The sequence below is a fragment of the Saimiri boliviensis genome, chromosome 2 (assembly GCF_048565385.1).
Source record: "Saimiri boliviensis isolate mSaiBol1 chromosome 2, mSaiBol1.pri, whole genome shotgun sequence".
In the NCBI taxonomy this organism is placed as follows: Eukaryota; Metazoa; Chordata; class Mammalia; order Primates; family Cebidae; genus Saimiri; species Saimiri boliviensis.
Genome location: NC_133450.1, coordinates 52583455 through 52603526, shown reverse-complemented (window position 1 = coordinate 52603526; position 20072 = coordinate 52583455). Strand labels below are relative to the sequence as shown.

The following is a 20072-nucleotide window of genomic DNA, read 5'->3' as shown; positions in this document are numbered from 1 at the left end:
TTGATTTCAAATGGATGAAAAACCTCACCACACTTTGTAGCTTTATTTTAAAAATGTATTTAATTATTCTAAAATTAAGAAGAGAATATTAAAATTGAACTTTAGAAATATGGCATTTAAACATAAGTCAAGGGTGCTAACTGCTTATGAATGTTAATCCCCTTCAAAAAATGAAAAAAACAAAAAAAGCAAATTTACCTGGCATAAATTGGGAGAGTATCACTGAAAATCTTTAGTTTAATTATTTATATTCTTTCTAATTAATTCTGGAAATGTCTGAATCCAGATTGGTATTTGTACTGTCAAATTCTAATGTTTCTTATTTTGAAAACTACAGTAATTACAACTAATAGTTGTCATAGTATTGTCGTAATTGTTTGGTCTGGAGGGGTGATTTGGGGGCAGAGGGGAGAAGCTAGAAGTTAAGGATTGTCATAAAGTTTTCTCTTTAATTATTTTCTTTGATATTTAAAAAATTAATTTTGTACATGAGTATGAGAGACCAATTTTAAAGAGAATTTATAGCATTCCCCCAATTGGACATATTTTGATCAAATCACCAAAGTAGATGGTTTGTACCCAAACCATACTATTTTTCTTATCTACTTAGAGTAAGCATTTGACCATTATATTGTGAATATTGAAGCAGGAAATGTGATATGCAATTTTCTAAACTTACTTGAATTGAGGGGGACAGGAAAGGAAGGCAGAATAGAAGGAACGCATTGAAGGCCTCAGTTTTCCCCAAATTCTCTTAGAATAAAATCTTACAAAATTAAGTTCATATGGTTCTGTTCTGACATTAATGGAAGTTTAAATTTTAAGGGACTGGAGAAGTCGTCATCAGACAGTATCTTTTTAGGTATGAGAAACTGAGGCTTGTGCTTGCTTCTCTCAGGTCTTCTGATGGCCAGGGCAGCACTCTCTATGCTATACTGTGCATCCTCAACCTCGGCTTACTGTGTACAAATAAGTCTGGAAAGATCCACCACTTTCCATTAGAACTTTGAGAAAAAAGCTAATCTTTCCATTTCAATTTTCTGTACCTTTCTATTACTTGAATTGGACAACAACAGAAAAGGCACAAACCACTTTTATAATATAATGCAAATGTATGAAAAAGTGTAATAAAAATGGATTTTAATATTCTGCATGAGGACCATATAGAAAAAGCAACAGTAAGCAACACCAAAGAGTACCCTACAGCATGAATATGATTGATTAAGGTATAATTCTCAGAATAGACTGCAACTCACCAACATATGTATTAAATCCCTCTCTTTGGCATGTTGGTGAAGTGGCTGCTTGGTTGTTGCTCAGTCATGATTTAAATGCTTAGTTATTACACATTGCCCCAAGAGTTCAAACAGCTCTATCACCCTATTAGAAAGCCACTCATATTTCTTACCTGTCTTTCAACTGGGCCCCATAATGCACCTCTTCATGGTCATACTCAATTATACTATTTTTCAGATCTGTCTGAATTCATCAATTTTTATTTTCATTTAATATTTTTGAATACCTTTCTGGCTCATTTAAGTAACCAGTAGGTAAGAGAAAAAGTAAAGTATTTTGAAGTATCATCGGGTATTTTTAAATCAGGTTTACTTATCCTTTCATTCATGTTTTCTGCTAGTTTTTTGGCTGTTATTAAAGTGGTCTGAAATTTTGCCAAGCAGGAAGAGAAGAGAGAGGGTTGTTTGCCACCAACTGTAAAACTATGACTGAGAAGAATGTTTAATGGCTGAAAGTTCAGGCTATGTCGCATCTTATCTTCCCTAACTTTGATGAGAGTTATATCCACACTGGCATATTTGTTATTTTGCATACTTTTTTTGTTTACATGTAGATCAGAATACCCATTCAACTTACTTTTCAATATCACTATTTTTACAGCTTCCGCCACCTTTGAAGACTTTCAGATTCGTCCCCACGCTCTCTTTGTTCATTCATACAGAGCTCCAGCTTTCTGTGATCACTGTGGAGAAATGCTGTGGGGGCTGGTGCGTCAAGGTCTTAAATGTGAAGGTAAGTTTTCTTCCCATGCAAGTTAAACGTGTGCTGTTCACAATTGCAAAGATATGTAAAACCTAAGTGTCCATCAACCAATGAGTGGATAAAGAAAATGTGGTACATATATACACATTTTCTTTATCCACTCATTGGTTGAAAAAACTTTTTTGTATGTTTATGTACATATATAAACCTATGTATATGTACACACATGTGTATGTATGTGTGTATATAAACATAGATCTATGCATATATATGTATATGCTTCTGTGCTTATATACACTTATACCTATACATGTATACATACATGTATATACACTGGTGTGTGTGTGCGTGTATGTACACACACCACATTCGTTTTCTCTATTCATTGGTTGATGTGCACTTAGGCCGATTCCCTATCATTGTAACTATGAATATAATTCACAATATGCATTATACATGTATATGTATAAATGAAAATACTACTCAGCCATGACAAAGAACAAAATAATGTCTTTTGCAGCAACTTAGATGGAACTGGAAGCCATTATCCTAACTGAAGTAACTCAGGAACAAAAAACCAAATACTACATGTTCTCATTTATCAGTGGAAGCTAAGCTGTGGGTACAGAGGGGCACACAGAGTGGTGTAATAGACATTGGAGAATCAGAAACAAAAGGTTCAGAGGAGGCTAAGGGATGAAAAACTACCTATTCACTACCATGAACGTACATTATTTGGGTGATAGCTACATTAAAACCTCAGACTTTACCACTATATAATTTATTCTTGTACCAAAAACCACCTGTACTCCTAAAGCAATTAAAATTTAAAAAAAAATTAAAAATAATGCATGCTGGAGCTATCTGCCCTCTACAGTAGTATAGTAGTATCTCCCTCAGAATTGTCTTCCAGGCATTTAAGGAGTACATGGATTCTCTCTTCATTTCTTTATATTTCCTGTCATGAACAAAGTAGGTCTGACCTGGGAACGCTTATTCTCACATCTTTTCTCCTTTATCATGTGGATATGTTTCTCCCCTATATGGTACTCAATATTTTAAAATCAAACTTAAAATAAAATTTGCCTAGTAGGTAAGCCAGAAATTGTAATAGTAGACATTTAATACACATTTGTTCAAATGAGCAGAGATTCAGGAAATTAATCAAACCATCCAAGGACACTCACCTGTTGAGTGGTGAACTGGAACTTGTACCTGCATTTCTGCACTAATAACACAGTTTTATCATACTGTGGAAAAAAACACTTTGAACTGCACAATTCAAGATGCTATGACAGCATGATATAATCTTCAAAACTTACTCAATTTTACTCTATTCTCTTTGGATTGGGAGGTCAGGGATAGAGATCCTTGAACATTGACCAATATAACTTAGCATTTATTATATAACTTATAAATAAGCTACTGCAATTTTTTAATTTTTGTCTATGGGAGGGAATGCTATGATCTAGAAGAAAGTCTGCCTAAAATACAGTTTTATGAAAATTTGTCTGTCTGGACTGCTGTGTGACACATGGAGAGATTCTAAGTAATGGACTCCAGCTATGTGGGGACTATGAATAGTAAAAATATTGAAAGGAAACTGATACTTGCCTAAGTGAGAAATCTGTTTCCAATTATTTATCACCTACTGTGTGGAAACCAGCATGTGAGGTACTTTATTTATCTTCTTAGTAATTCTACAAGGTAGTTATTGCCTCTGTTTTAGAGACAAGAAAACTGAGGCAAAGGAATTTGCTCAACGCCATGTGGATAAGGAAGTTATGAGGCCCAGATTAAAATCAGTGTTGTATAAAAGTTGTGATGAGCTGTGATTAATATTCCCTTAAGTGTCCACTCACATTTGAGTTTGTGGCAGCTAAAAATGGCTCAGATAATCTATTTTGAGATAATCTATTTTGAGGGATTTCTATATCCCTTAAAGCCTAAGTCTGTTATCTAACAGAACATTTTTAAAAATGATAACTAGCATAATTGCTGAGCTTGTGAAATAAGATCAGAATTCAAAACCCATTAACAAATTGGAATATTCAAAAGAAAATTGGAATTTCCACATACCCTCAAGGAAAATGGAAGCTATACTATTTTTTAAAATCTCTACTTTACACTAATATTGGAATTACTTTTTAATTTATGATACAACAAAAATAATTTTTTGTTTTCCCTTTCCAGGATGTGGTCTGAATTACCATAAGAGATGTGCATTTAAAATACCCAACAATTGTAGTGGTGTGAGGCGGAGAAGGCTCTCAAATGTTTCCCTCACTGGGCTCAGCACCACCCGCACATCATCTGCTGAACTCTCTACCAGTGCCCCTGATGAGCCCCTTCTGGTACGGCCTCCTGTTTACCCATTTACCCATTTCCATGAGAAATCTGTGGGATGATGTGATAGCAATGTCAATCCAAGACAGGGCATTAGGAGGGAGAATGCAGCCAGGGTGTTAATGACAGTGTTTCTTCAGGGCTTGTGCTGTAGATTGGTCAATACCTCATCAAATATCCTGCAGTTCTGAGTTTGCTTTTATCTCTGAGCTTAGTGATACTATAAAATATGTGAGGTTTTATCGTGGTCACAGGGCCAGAGCAGCACGAACTAATGTGTTAATGTTGCAAAACATCGCTTGTCAAAATTTGGAAACCAGAGAGATACAAAATGTTCTCTGAAGATTATTAGAGGAATTTGTGGCATGGCTGAATATTTATTTTGGGAGGAAACTTGAAGTTGCTCCTAGGAAACCATGAAAGTCTTCATTGCGTGGCGTTACTGGTATACATGCAGGTTTATTGTCAAAAACTGATTGATAAATATGGTGAGAAAAATAGCACTTGATATTTTAAATATTTCTATTAGCTCTAGAATGTGTGTGTGTGTGTGTGTCTGTGTGTGTGTGTGTGTGTGTGTCTTATGGATATGGTTAATATTCTACGTTAAGAAAGTTAAATTTGGATTTTCCAAACATTCAAACAAAATAAAAATTGTGGTCATTATATAAATTATTTAAAATAAAACATTCTGGAATAGGCTAACAGTGTGAGGATTTAAATTTCCCATATTTATCTCCTCTACCTCCCAATGGATATTACTATGATTCTTTATAATCCTGTTATTATAAAAATCAATTGGAAAATAATTTTGAAAATACTAAAGCATTTAGATTGAATAGATTCCTCTTGGAGTGGAGAGGGGGAATAAATCCTGAAGATATCTATAAGAAGTATAAGATGTTATGTAAATTAGTTTATTGTTTGGAAAATATTTTATTGTGGTCATGATCTTTATATCATCAAAAATTTTTTACAGTGTAAACCAGGAGTGTAAGTCAAATGGAAGTTCATTTTAATAAGTAGGAAAATTTCATACTCTGTTTTATAGTGCTCTCTTTTAGGGGTTTCTTGTGTTTTTAATACATCATTAAAAGAACCTAGTGGGAAAAGGCAGGTACTAATTTTACCAATAACTAGAAGAACGTATTATAACTTTGTACCTATTCAGAATGTGTATGTGTGATCATGTATTATTCCATAAAGTTACATTAATTGAAATTATGATATTCTTACTGAAAGGTACTTAAGTCAAAGTCTATTTTTTAAAAGAATCCTATGTCATCTTCTCAGGTCAGAAGTTCTTTGAGTTTGAATTTTCACAAATAGTGATTTTACAAGTTACAGCAGTTACTCTTGCTTTTAAGCATAGTTTCTGAGAGTCATGATGTTTATAAGAAAGACATTTAAAAATAAGTGTAAGAAACAAAATTTTAAATTATACATATATGTATATAAATATATGGTTTCTATATAAATATAATTAAGCTTATGTAAGTATAATTTCACACAGTTTTTTTGTGTTTTTAAACCAATTTATTTTATCATTTTATGTAACCAAATTAAATAACTACTTAGTGGTTTGAATTACTTGATATGTTACATAAAATGTTGAAATTAAATGGTGAATTTAAATTTTTTTGTAAAATGCTTAAAATCTATTTTATAAATACGTATTTTTAAAATTAGATTTTAACTGTGTGTGTCAGGAAAGCTTGTAAAATTATGAACAAATCAGATACGTATTATGTGAGAAAACATTGATGCCACAAGATAGCTTTTAAAGCTACTGGGATGGGAGTCAAAGCTTTCATAACCTTGTACAAAATACCTTCAGGTAAACTTTAAATGAGAAATGCCTTTGGGAAAGTAATGTTTGTGACATAGTTTGAGACATTGGTTCTCAGAAAAATGTTTTAAACACAGCAAAGTCCTCTGTGTCCTTATGGGATGCCTACTTGTCTCTGTTTTTATCTGATCCCTGAGAAAGTGGGAAACACTGGCCCACTTTGAGTAGGACACACATTTTGCTGTTGCCTTTGTTCCTTTTCATGTCTTTGCTACTTCATACAGAAACAGAAGCATCCAGCTCGACCCAGGCACACAGGGAGTATTCTGCCTATGTCCCTTTCAACCCATTATAAATTTTAAAGTATAGTTATTGGTGTTATTAGGTTGAAAAGGTTCATAGGCATGATACTCCCTGTGTGCCTGGGTCGAGCAGGATGATTTTGTTCCCATATGAAGTAGCAACCCAATAACACCAATAACTATACTTTAAAATTTATAATGGATTATCATTAAGAAGTGATATTATGGCAATAATTGTAAAACCTTTGGATTCTACAAAAAAAAAAAATGATGGTCTGACCCTTGTAAAGATGGCATTGCTCATTAATGCCACTAGATCATCCATTTTGCAAGTCTGCTATGGTAAGTATACTTTCTCTCAAATATAAGAAAGTTAGATTTTCTGTAAATGATGGCCTATTTTGACTATAAAATTCCTTTTCAGATACAGATTAAGACATTGGTAATTCTGTTTATCCATTTGGGCATGGAAATTCATCTCAGATTTCTCAAATATTAAGATAGAAAAAATATTATTATAGCATAGATCATATGAAAAATTTTATCTGTCATCAACTTTGGCAGTAAACTATCCATTATACTATCCATAAAACAGTTTCTCTTTCAAAAAATCTAAAATGTAGTCAATGTATAACAGTTCTGTGGCCATGGATTGCTTTTCATAAATCATGAGTATTAGAAGGAAACAAGAAAAACTCCTTAAAAGGAACTACTTAAGCAGATCCTTAAGTGGAACACATTAATATATTGTGTCATTATATTTAAGTACATTTATCAAATTATATCAATTGTATAGACTTTTGGGCAATTGTAGAAGTCAATATTAAATTATTGTATTATTTCTGTATGCTTTACTCATCTTTTAATTTTATTTATATGTGTTCTTGTGGTATTTGGAAAAAGTCAAAGCCGATTGAACCCACACCAGGCAAGGCTTACACTTAGTCTCAGGCAAAAAGTTATTATAATATAATAATCTGTTTTAAGGCGGGTGTTGAACAATGAGAACACTTGGACACAAAGAGGGGAGCATCACACACTGGGGTCCATTGTGGGGGGGCTATTGGAGGGATAGTGAGAGGGAGGGTAGGGGAAGGATAACATGGGGAGAAATGTCAGGAAGGTGACGGGGGGATTGTGGCAACAAACCACCTTGCTATGAATGTACCTATGCAACAATCTTGCATGAACCGCACATGTACCCCAGAATCTAAAGTACAATAAACTTAAAAAAAAAAATAATAATCTGTTCTAGAACATCTGTTCCTAGGTATAAAGGAAAGCTTTAATCATATCAACTCTCCCACGAGGGACAAGACAAAAGCTGAATAAAACATGACATTACAGAACAAAACACTATTTGAAGGCACCCAAGAGCAACCAAGTCAATTAGGTTTGAGTGGCCAATCACAGAGAGGTCAATACACAGGGCAGCCTCCAATGATAAAGAAGTACTCAGCGCAAAATGTCAATAGTGCTGAGGTTAAAAACGCCAGATGTAGAACAAACTGGAGAATTGCCAAACATCTAACATTATAAAGGCACAGTAAAAACAAGGTAGCATTATACAAAGTTTAGTATAAAGTATTAAGGCAATGTGGTATTACACAAGGACAGAAAAATTAGCTGATAAAATAGAGTCCAGAAACTATGTGCATACATGGACCAACTGATATATGACAAGGGAAAAACTGCTATGAGAAAAGAATGGTCTTTCCAACAAACATTTCTATGACCAGTTGGATATCTACATGACAAAGAAGAATCTTGACCCTGTCTTATACCATACACAAAATCAGTTGTAAGTAGATTGGAAGCTTCTAGGCGGTAACATAGAAAGTATATCTACAAGAACTCTGGGTAGAAAAAACTTCATAAAACAGGATTTAAATCACTGATGACAAAGGAAAAAGATTGATAAATTGGGCTTCATTAAAAATAAGAAAGTATTTTAATCAAAATATGTCATTAAGAGAATAGAAGAGTGAGTGGGATAAGACATTTTCAATATAATATATCATTAAAAAACTCATATTCAGAGTGCATAAATAACATTTACAAAAAAGTTAGAAGATAGATGACCTCATTTAAAATACAGCAGTATCCTTAACCAGCACATTACAAGACAAACAAAAAACATGAAATGTGCTTAACATCATTAGTTATCAAGGAGTGTTAAAGTTAAGTCTGTAATGAGCATCAGAATGTCTGACATTGAAAGAACACCTGTCAACAAGTACCGGGGAAGGTACTGAACAACTAAACTTGCATACACTACTACTGGGATTGTATATTGGTCCAAACAACTTTGGAAATCTTGTTGGCAGTTATCTTCTAAAGCTGAACACATGGATATCATGTGACTCATCAGTTCTACTTCTAGGTATATATTCAATAGAAATGTAGAGAGTCATGCACAGAAAGATATGTTATAAGATGTTTTTGACATCTTTATACATAATAGCTAAAAATTAGAAACCAATAGTGGTGGAGTCATACAATGGAATGTATGACTGATACAGACATGGAATTAATGAACTATTGATTTATTCACCAACATTGTTAAATCTCACAAAATGATGTTTAAAGAAAGAAGTCAGATACAGGGTACATTCCAGTATATGAAGTTCAAATCAAGCAAAACCAATTTATGGCAAGATACTTCAAAATAAAACTAAGGTGGGATGTCAACTGGGAAGGAGCAGAAGTGAGCTTTCTAGGATGCTGACAATATTATATATCTTGATCTGGTTAGAGGTTACATGTATTTATGCACACACAAAACTTCATCAAGCTATACACCTAGAATGTTGCATACTTTATTCCATATGAATTGTACTTCAGTAAAAATGTTTTAAAATGATAGCAATGAATCTCCAAATAGCAAGTTATATAAAGTCATTGAGATTCTTCAACACAGGTCATGTGAAAAGGGAATGAAATGTTACACATAATAATTAATAGATTAACTTATGAGATTCCTATCAGTTAATTAAAAGAAAATGAGGCTATAAAATTTACATTATTCAATAATTGGAAATAAATTCTTTGGGTGCTAAATTAAAAGTAATGTGCCGGCCAGGCGCGGTGGCTCAAGCCTGTAATCCCAGCACTTTGGGAGGCCGAGGTGGGTGGATCACAAGGTTGAGAGATCAAGACCATCCTGGTCAACATGGTGAAACACCGTCTCTACTAAAAATACAAAAAATTAGCTGGGCATGGTGGCACGTGCCTGTAATCCCAGCTACTCAGGAGGCTGAGGCAGGAGAATTGCTTGAACCCAAGAGGTGGAGGTTGTGGTGAGCCAAGATCGCACCATTGCACTCCAGCCTGGGTAACAAGAACGAAACTCCGTCTCAAAAAAAAAAAAGGTAATAGGTAATGTGCCGTGCCACATCATCCGAGGATACATCCTAGTATTCATTTGTGTGATAAATATTGTCACCTACAGTAGTTTCATCACAGATACAAAACTGTAATTATCTGATCTTCCTTTAAGGGATAAAACCAAACAAAAACAAAACTGTGGTATAATTTAAAACTACCTACCAATGAAACAGGTCACTCTCCTTTCCTTGGTGATTTATAGACATTTCTGGTGATGCTAACTTGATAGCAAGGTGAAAAGATAGAGCTGTCTCTGTGTTTCTCAAAGTTTTCTTCAAAATAATGGCCCCATAAAATACTCTGGAAAAAAAAATCTTGGTCAAATAAGATTAGGAAATGCTTCTCAGTTCATCCAAAGATTGGACATCCTAGTAGCTATTAAGCATAATTAATGGTCTAAGAAGTCTGACAATGGTGAAATTAGTGTTCTTAAAAACGCTCCAACATGGAACCCGTTTCTTATAAAACCCGTTAATATCTTGTGAGAAATACATACACTTTGAGAAACAGTAACTTAGAGGAATGAGTAAATGAATGCATGTCGCATAGACCATCTTCAAATACCATGAACTAAAGTTGAATTGTGATGATGTCCCAGAAAAAAGATACTCAGGGCTACTAACTGGAGGAAAAGCATACACTTTGGATATCAGATATTCAGATGGCAAGAATAGTATCTTACTTTGGAAACTGAGAAATTGATTTCCTCTCCCAAAGAGCCAACTTTGCCATTTCTGCATGCAAATGTGCCAAGAGTAGCTGCAAACAGGGTTATAATTTTTCCCTGAAACTCATGTTTGGTTCTGTTCAAATGAATAGTTGTTGTCCTTAAGCTCTGCACATGCTTCATGTCAATCCAGAAAGGTAATAGATATTACTGGATAACCAAACCGTCTTGGCAGAACCTTATTCTAAATGCACATGACTTTCAAAAGTTTCTGACAGAATGGGTTAGCTGTAGATTGCAAATGAAGGCTGAGGATTCAAAAAACAGATAAAAGGACGTTTCTCAATTTGGGGTCTTTTATTCAACACTGCAAAAAAAAAAATCACATTTCAAAAGACAGTCATGCATTTTTGTTAAGAATAAGAGTGAACTATATTGTAGTTTTGATTTGGTTTCTAGTCATCAGATAGAGCTGCCACAAAAAAGCCTTGAGAGAACAGAGATGAAAAAGAACATATTCAATATAAATTACCAGATAAGTGTTATCTACTTAATTAAGGTCTGTCATATTTTTCGTTGATACTACCTCTTGTCCTTTAGAAAATAATTCAGAATGACCTTTCTGCTTTTGAATTATATTTCAGCCTTGAATAGAATCAGATAGAAAATAATGATATGCAACAAAGATTCTAAAATGAGCAATTATGCACTGTAGGCATATTTTTCTCCTTAAAACTCTAGCACAATATTGGACATTCTAGGTTTGGAAACCACTGACTGATACTGATTATTTAGCAGCTTATTCTTGCTTGCAGGAGGATAACAACTTTGTAACATTTGATTACTTTGATGACCTTTTTCTTTCTTTTCCCATTCAGAATATGAATTATTGTGAAGAAAATCTGATCTTTCACTTAAAGGTCAAAAATGCCTCATTTTGACTATAATTTATTTTCAACAAGGTGAAAGAACCATCATTCATCACTGAGACCATGACAAGTAGAGTTGTCTTTTTTAAACACCTACCAACTCACAACTGTGAACTGTTTTGCAATTTTTACTTAGTATCTATAGTGTCATTTAGATATTAAACATAGTTTCCAACTCAGATGTCTCTGTAGCTATAACGACTAATTAGTATAACATTTTGCTTTTTTTTGAAAACATGCCTATATGAAACATTATTGAGTAATGTGCTTTACTTTCATCCAATAACATTGTTTTCCTGTCTTTTTCTCCTTTGATTGTGCACCTTTGCCTGCTTTTTGCTCTTACAACTTCATGTTTCAGTCTCCTGTGAGTCCTGGCTTTGAGGTAGGTACTAATACTACCTGGCAGTAGAAATTTGCTTCACTATCTTTTTGAAACTAGCATATTAGGCTGACATCAGACAATTGTCTGTATTGACTTTGTGAGAAGAATCAGGTCAGAGTTTTGCTCAAAATTCAACCCATTGGCTCACAGCAAGCCCACAAATTTTCCTTGCTTTTGTCCTATTATGTTTAGTTTTTCATAGTCCCAATAAGCCAAAGAGCAATGAAGTTGTTAGAGTAATCAAATTAGGTTTGTTAGGTCAAATTTTGACCTGTGATTGCTGGATTTCATAACATTGGTGTTGTTTTAATGAAACTGAGCAGACAGATTGAGAATAAAGAAGAATGCCTCAGCCCTCACTTAATACTATGTTAAACGAATCTCATGTATGTTGTAACCATGTCCTGATCCCGAGTACCACAGAAGCGTGCCAAGTGAGGACACCATCCCAGTATGCACGAGTTTCAGTTGACAGGGTAAGGAGCAAACCAAGGACTGCCTAAAGATGGCTGTAACTGCTTGTTTACAGTTCCTGAACTTAACTTTTCAGGAAAGGGTCTTTCATTCTTATGTGTTGTCACCATCTATTAATTATTTTCTAAAAATGGTATACAAATAGAAACGTCAGTCTTTCAATCCAGACAGAAATTATGTATAAAAAGACACAAATTTCCTTCAAAAAATGTTTTAATTAAGCCCACCTCCAAAATTGGCCTTTTTTTTTTTATCTGAAGCAATTAATGATATGAATGTGGAAGAGAGGTATTTAGGTCAATTATTAATGCAGAGCATACAGCAGTGCTCTTCTTGGGATAGTTTGTTTGGGTCAGTTGACTTGTGAATATGTAGTATCTTTTATTTCTGTACCTTGGTCAATTGAGAGTATATTTACTGTTATTTTGCCTCATGAGAATATAAATTTCAAATATTATTATTAGTACCCACTCTAAGATGGTCTCATTAAGGTAACTCTAACAAAGGAAGCTATTGAAAACACAACCAGAACATTTTCTGGGTTAATTAAGATGATGAGTCAAGATTTCTGATTCGTAAGCTGTAAGATGAAGAAGTCTTCTTCAGTAATAGTAAATTCCTATTTTTGGAAAATCATTCTTATTCAAAAAGTGTCCTACTTAGAGTAAGTCCAGTGTAAAAGCTAGGTGAGTGTAATTTTTTATAGTCTTGTAAATTTGGTTTGTAATTTAAAATGCCTTCTAGACATAATTTTAAATGTGAATTAGTATCTTTCCTTTCAAATAATCCTTTGGGCATGAAGCCAAAGAAGGACGGGAAACATTTTTCACTTCCTTCTCCCACATTGCAGTTGGTAACAGATTGCATAAAGGAGTACTGAAGAGCAGTCTGATTTTCTGTGCAAGTTGTACAAATTAAAAGCAGCCAGGCCTTCACAGGCTAGCTCCTGATGGAAATAAGATGTGTTTTCGACATGAGCTATTTTTCTTGAACTTTGTTTACGTCTAGTTTGTCAAAAAGATAACAGACTTTTTTCTCTTTATAAATGTCTTGGAAGAAGCTGATGCATAAAATTTGACCAAAATTTCTTCAGAGAAATGTTTTAGTGACAGCTGTGCAAGTAGCAGAATGGTTCTAGAAACGTGGTGATTGCTTCATTTTTAGCATGTGCTGGTCAGTTTACACTTTCAGGTCTGTAACCCTGAGGTGCACAAGTATACAAAAATAGATAAATTACCTGCCCTCATGGAGCTTTCATAGGTAAACCATATACCAATGAGGAAATATAATAAATGTCTTTGTATGAGCTTCCTATCATGTAACAATGAAATATATTGATTTATGTGATCAATTTCTTCTCCTGTTTCCATTTTAAATTTGAAATAATGCAAAAAACAAGCATCTCTATGTATTTTCGAAGTATTTGTAAAAGTATTGGTAGATTCTGTATAAACATTTATTTGGACAGACTCTGTGGCTCATGCCTGTAATCCTAGCACTTTAGAGGACTGAGGTGGGCAGATCACTTGAGGCCAGGAGTTCAAGACCAGCTTGGCCAACATGGCAAAATCCTGCCTCTACTAAAATAATAATAATAATAATACAAAAATTAGCTAGGCATGGCAGCATGCACCTGTAATCCTGGCTACTCAGGAGGCTGAGGCATGAAAATTGCTTGAAGCCAGGAGGCAGAGGTTGCAGTGAGCCAAGATCATGCCACTTAAACTCCAGCCTGGGCAATAGAGCAAGACTCTGTCTCAAAAAAATAATAAAATTAAAAGTAAATATTTATTGAATGTGTTAGTAAATAACATTCTTAGAATCCGAATGGGTTATACTGCTTTTCTAAAAAAATAGTTCTTCAAAAAGGTGTAAAAGTTTAAATTTTTAACTCTACGAACAAAAGTGTATGACAGTTTCCATTTCCTTATACTCTTCTCAACAACAGATGTTGTCAGTATTTTAAAAGGCTTTCCCCCTTGCTAATTTAAAATATATTTTAAAAATCTGTGCCTAACTATATATTTCTTTATTGGAGAGAATAAAGACTTTTTATATAATTGTCCGTTTGTGTTTCAGTTATGGTGAATTGCCTATTTTTCCATTGAGTTGCTTATTGGTTGTTTAGAGTCTTGATGTATTATACTATCATCCTCTATTCCTATGATAGAAGTGTATTTTCATTTTGTGTGTGTTCTTGATGTATTTTCCTATATTGATTTTTTAATGTGTAGAAGACATATTTTCATTCATTCTCTTACCATGTAGAAAGTTAACCATATAGAGACATGTTGAAAATAAATCAGCATGGCCAGATTAAAGATAATATTTTTGTCAAGTGATTGAGGAGAATGAACTTTTCTTGAGGTAAAGAGCTGAAGTCAAGGTATAGAATGAAGCAGAATTTAACATATTGGATTAGGGTATAATTGATGACACAGCATTTTTTACATTCTGGAATTTTTTTTTAAATTAAATAACTTTATTAAAGTCATCTTAAATGTTTTTAAATGTCTTTAAGGAGGTATCTACTAATTTTGTTTTGATGTTAAGAGGCTCTACAGAAAACGTATTTTTCATGTATTTAAATGCTTCTAGCCTGATCTTTTTGGTTATTCTTAACATTCAGACTGCCTTACAGAAATTATTAGGAAAAAACTGCTCATTCTAAAAGCTTTCTCTGTGTTTGTCCATGTACACCCTTTAATTTTATGAAATTCTGACAAAATTCGGTTTAACTTTTTATGTGAGCATGCATATTTTCTAAATAACAATTTGCCATAAACTGCTATTATTTTCATAAAGGTTTACTGACTCACATGTAATTAAGACATGGATTGTACTAACATGAGTTCTAGGCTGCATGCTTTCCTAGAAAATCTCCCCTCAAAAATGATTCATTTAGTTACTATTTTCATTTATATAAAAAAAATGAAAGCAAGAGAATACCAGCATTGCATTATCTATAATTAGATATGATCCTGATACATTTTATAATAGTCAAAGTAGTTTCTTTTCAAATAAGCAAATAATGGACAAAAAGCTATTTCTAAACTATGATGCTATTTACTGCCCAGATCCATATTTTCCAGGATATTTTTCAATGTACCAAAAGTTTATTTAGAATTGGAGACTTACTCTTGTGTTTTGGAATTCTGGGAATCCTGGTGATTTCTCTGAATTAAAAAGTCATTTTTCCATTTAAATATGCACCATGACACCTATGCAATACATTTGTCAGATATTGCAAGTTTTTCTTTGATTATTATATGAACTGGTTTTTCATATTCAAACCTTGGCAGTGTGTACTTTCAGTGAGGAAAGATGTCCAACAATTTTTTGAACAGAACTTACCTGCTTCCTGAGGCTGTGTGCAGTAGTAAGTTTCTGGGGAAAGTGCCCTTCAGTAAAATTAGTAAGATTGTGAGGCCAGCTTTGAGTAACTGTGACCTGATTTCATTCCACATGTCTGGCTTATCATATCCATAAATTCATACTCTGAACAAAACCTTGCAGATGTGTGATTGTAAATGTGAATACTACTAGAGAGTTCTTCATGAACCCTCCTGGGAGAAAGTGGCATTGTATACCAGTTGCCCCCCACTTACTAATATTATATAGGTCTTAAGAACAATTAGATTTTTTGTAAAGGCTCTGAAGGTCCTGTACAACTCTCAGGCAAGGTGCTGTGACCTCTGTAACACTCCTGACAAGACACGAAACAGAGCCTTTCACTGTTACCAATTACAGGCATTTACTTCATGGGGATCTGCATTCATCTAATGTTCCAGGCTGGGCCAGATCTAAGTCTCTTCTCCCTTTATTCCTGACTGCTCATAACTTCTGAACTCCTACCTGAGGAATATGAAAAAAAAAAATGCCAGGAGCAGTGGCTCAGGCCTGTAATCCCAACACTTCGGGAGGCCGTGGCAGGAGTATCATCCAGGGTCAGGAGTTCAAGACCAGCCTGGCCAACGTGGTGAACCATCCCCGCCCCCCTTCTCTACTAAAAACACAAAAATTAGCTGGGCATGGTTGTGCGTGCCTGTAATCCCAGCTACTCAGAAGTTGGAGGCAGGAGAATCACTTGAACCTGGGAGGGGAAGATTGTAGTGAGCAGAGATTGCAGCCATTGCACTCCAGCCTGGGCAACAGAGCAAAACCTCGTCTCAAAATAAATGAAATTATTTAAAAATATGAAAAAAAGGTTACTCATATTCACTTCAAGAGTTTGTATGTCCTCGTGAATGAACCTACCCAGGAAAAAAGAAGAAAGATTTGTGTAGAAGAAGCAATGAGAAGGAGAGAGGAGAGTGAAAGACTGGAGTTGGTACTATAAATTAGACTTCTAGAAACTAGAAAAAAATTCAGCTTCTAAAATATTTGTGTCTTTTCACAAATATTTAGATACAATTATTTTACTCAACCCCTTAGATGTAGTTTTAATACTTGATTTAATCTAATCAGATGAATTTCTTCTTGCCTTCTCAAAAAGAGTGATGGTGTTGCCATTTAGATAATAAATATAGTGAAATGTAAGATGAGACAATGCCCAGGAGTTATGAACAAATATGCCTCTTTCTCTAAATAGCCCAGTTTTTAGTGTTATCTATTTTTCTGTAGTCATCCACTGAAAATATCATGAGTAATATAATTTCATGAGTGAGTGCTTTTCTGTATTTTTAAAATCCAGAGCTCTTTTGGGGGTGTGGGGTAGATAGATAAAAAGTCTCTTATCTTTTGTCTCTTTCTCTTTTGTACTTAAGTTGCTTTAAAATCTTGTTTTCAGTCTTACCACACTGTTTCAGAAGCACATGAGCATGTACACACAGAAATGCTAAGTGTCTGACACTAAGTGTTACGAGCTAGGATTCTATAATGTACTATGAAGTTATCCTTATGGGCCATTTTTGAAGGGAAAGGCTCTCGCCTTTGTGGCTTAGGACTGTGTTTATGGCATGCTTTCCCAGCTGCTTGGTCTCTAATGCAGTAGTAATCAATGCCACAGTCTCTTTCCAGACTCTTTCATTCAGCTTTCCAGTGAGCTCATAAACCTAGGCCAGGTCCCTGTCTATTCCGGCAAGGTCAAATACTATGGGAATACTTACCTCTGAAATTACTATTCTTGGTTTTTCCACATAATCTCTTTACCCTCCATTTCACTTTCTGACACTTAAAACCCTGAAGTAGAAGTTGTTGACATGCAGTTATTTTCTTCCTCAGTGGAAACGCCCCTTTTCTATTTCATAAATTTAGAGAGCATAGTGATAAATTTGCATTGCCTTCAGTAAAAAGAGGGAATCCTATTTATATCTCCCCTTTCCTCCAGGAACCCACAGATTTGTAGGATGTTGGAAACTGACATTTTGAAAGAACAGTACATGTAATTTGCAGCAATTCTTGAACCTTCTTAAATGAAGGTTCCTTTACCCTTCATTTCAGTTTACTCGAAAAGAGTGAGGCAATATTAAAGTTAATGTAACTTCCACGATTACATTAGCACTCAGCAAATCTAGATAACCTTGTATTTTTAATAAGAGATTATATGTTATTACTTTGAAAGCTTTCACAAATTGCTGCAAACATTAAGAAATGGATTCTCCACTGTATAACATAGCATCTGTCACCACTAAGCAGTGGGCACACATTTTTTCTGCCTGCCCTGTAGCCACCCTTTCACTGTTGTGAAAAGGTGTTGATTAGCTTTTATTTATGCTATATATTTAGGACATTTGACAGGTAGTTCAAGGGTTAGAGAATCAGAACAGCACAAAACAACCTGAAGCTCAGCAAACACCCTACTCTCTACTGCCTGAATTATAGAGCCTGTTATAGTGCTTTCCTATGTGAACTCCATCAAGGGTTTTCATATTTTTCTGCTGCCAAATAACTCTGCACTGGAAACTTCCTACGCCTGGGTGAGGTTATATATTTATGTAGGTGTTGTTGCAGGAGACAACCGTGTGGGTTTTTGTTTGTTTGTTTGTTTGTGGTTTGTTTCTTTTTTGTTTGTTTGTTTTTTGCTTCAGAAAAACAAACTCGGCCTCAGACGGAGCATTCACAGCAATGTTTTCCTAACAGCAGGTTAGGTCATCATCCCTAAGTGAGACAGACAGTTTTAAAGTATAAAAAAGAAATGTCTGGGCAGTTTGCAGATTGAAAGGACTGAATTGTCCTGAAAAAAAATTTTATTCATTTATTTATCTATCTAATCATTGTGGGTACAGAGTAGGAATATATTTGGGTTTTAAAGAATCCAGTTACACTCTTCTAGTTATTTTTAAATGCACAGTTACATTATTTTTGACTATAGTAATTCTGTTATGCTAGCAAATACTTGGTCTTATTCACTCTACTATTTTTTGTACCCCATTAACTATCCTTTCTTTCTCCCTGCCCCACACCCAAACAAAATTTTAATTACTAATAATACTCAACATAGCCATGACATGGCAAGACACCTTGGGGTCCATGCAAATGTCTTTTCTTCAGGACTCTCTTTTGAATGATCCCTCACCTCCACCATGAATATGGTTTATCTTTCCTTCAGACTTTCATATGTGTAAGCACTTATTCTGTGTGACACAGTATTCTAGAACTTGGTGATACAATGATGAACAAAATAATTAAGATTATACCCTCTTGGAACCTATATTCTGTTGAGGGGAGGCAATGAAAAATCCAATTAACAAATAGGTAAATAATAGAGTTGCGTGCTGCAGTAATGACTTTGGAGGAAACAGGATGATGTAAGAGAGTAATAGAGTATGGAGTGAGGTTAAGCAATAAATTAGGTGGTGTGGAGGCCTCTCAGAGAAGGGGGAATAGGAACCAAAATCTGAAGAATAAGGAAGAAACCATCTATGAAGAAAGGGAAAGAGTAAATATCAAGGTCAACAATAGTAACCATTATGCTGTGTCTTAGACTCTACTGGCTAGTAAACTCATTGGGCACAGAGATTGTTATTTCCTCATTTTTCTGTTTCCTGAAGCATGTAAATTGGGATTTTAGGTAAAATTTGCCCCAAAACTTGCTAAATTAGATAGATCAATCTTGATGGCAATAGGAGAGAACTGTCTTAAAGTGTTACTCTATAATGTTCTTTGAATGATAGTCCAAAATGCTAGATCTTGAAAATTCTAGAATAAAAGATTAACATTTGCTTACATCTATTTTTGCACAGTTGTGCTGGTATCTTTTAAGCATAATAACACCTGAATAGGAAAGTAGGCAGCCAACTCAATAATGTTTATGCAATAGCAGCCATTTATTTCACTAGTTACTGTGTTCTGGAAAACATGCATGACTCAGTTCGTATCATCTAAGTACAGACAAGCTGGTTAAAAAATCTCTTCTGTAGGTCAAGGTTAAGGGGTTCATGATACTCTGCATTGCATTTTTGGCACATAAAACACACTACTATTTGATTATTCTTGTTGTCTCATTGCCTCTTATGTATTTCTTATTGACTAAATGAGAGGTTGAAAATAATTGCTGTTTTCTATATTAGCATAAAATCAAGGAATGTGAGAGCTTGGGAGAAACTAAGGAGAAAGAGATCACTGTTATCTGGAACAAGACTACCTGAATTCATAGTTCTGCTATTTACAAGTTGTGTGATCTTGGACAAATGATTTAACCTCTTAGTAATTCAGCTTCTTTATGTGTAATATGGAGGTATAAATAAATGAAATCCATGTAAAGAGCTATGAAAATAGTTGTATAAAATGTATAGTTTATTTTTACATGAGGTATACATAAATGAAATCCATGTAAAGTGCTATGAAAATAGTT

General features: G+C 34.4%; 1 protein-coding gene across 4 annotated transcripts in view; it reads left to right on the top strand.

Annotated features, from left to right (window-relative positions):
- Positions 1-20072, top strand: part of PRKD1 (protein kinase D1) — a 350894-nt gene that overhangs the window by 259621 nt on the left and 71201 nt on the right. For 3 of the 4 annotated variants that reach the window (XM_039469406.1, XM_074393281.1, XM_074393283.1), the window contains 3 exons: positions 1897-2028; positions 4192-4352; positions 11780-11803. In XM_039469406.1, coding sequence (XP_039325340.1) covers positions 1897-2028; positions 4192-4352; positions 11780-11803 — 317 coding nt within the window. The remainder of the gene's footprint in view (positions 1-1896; positions 2029-4191; positions 4353-11779; positions 11804-20072) is intronic. The other variant, XM_039469407.2, reaches the window with a different exon arrangement.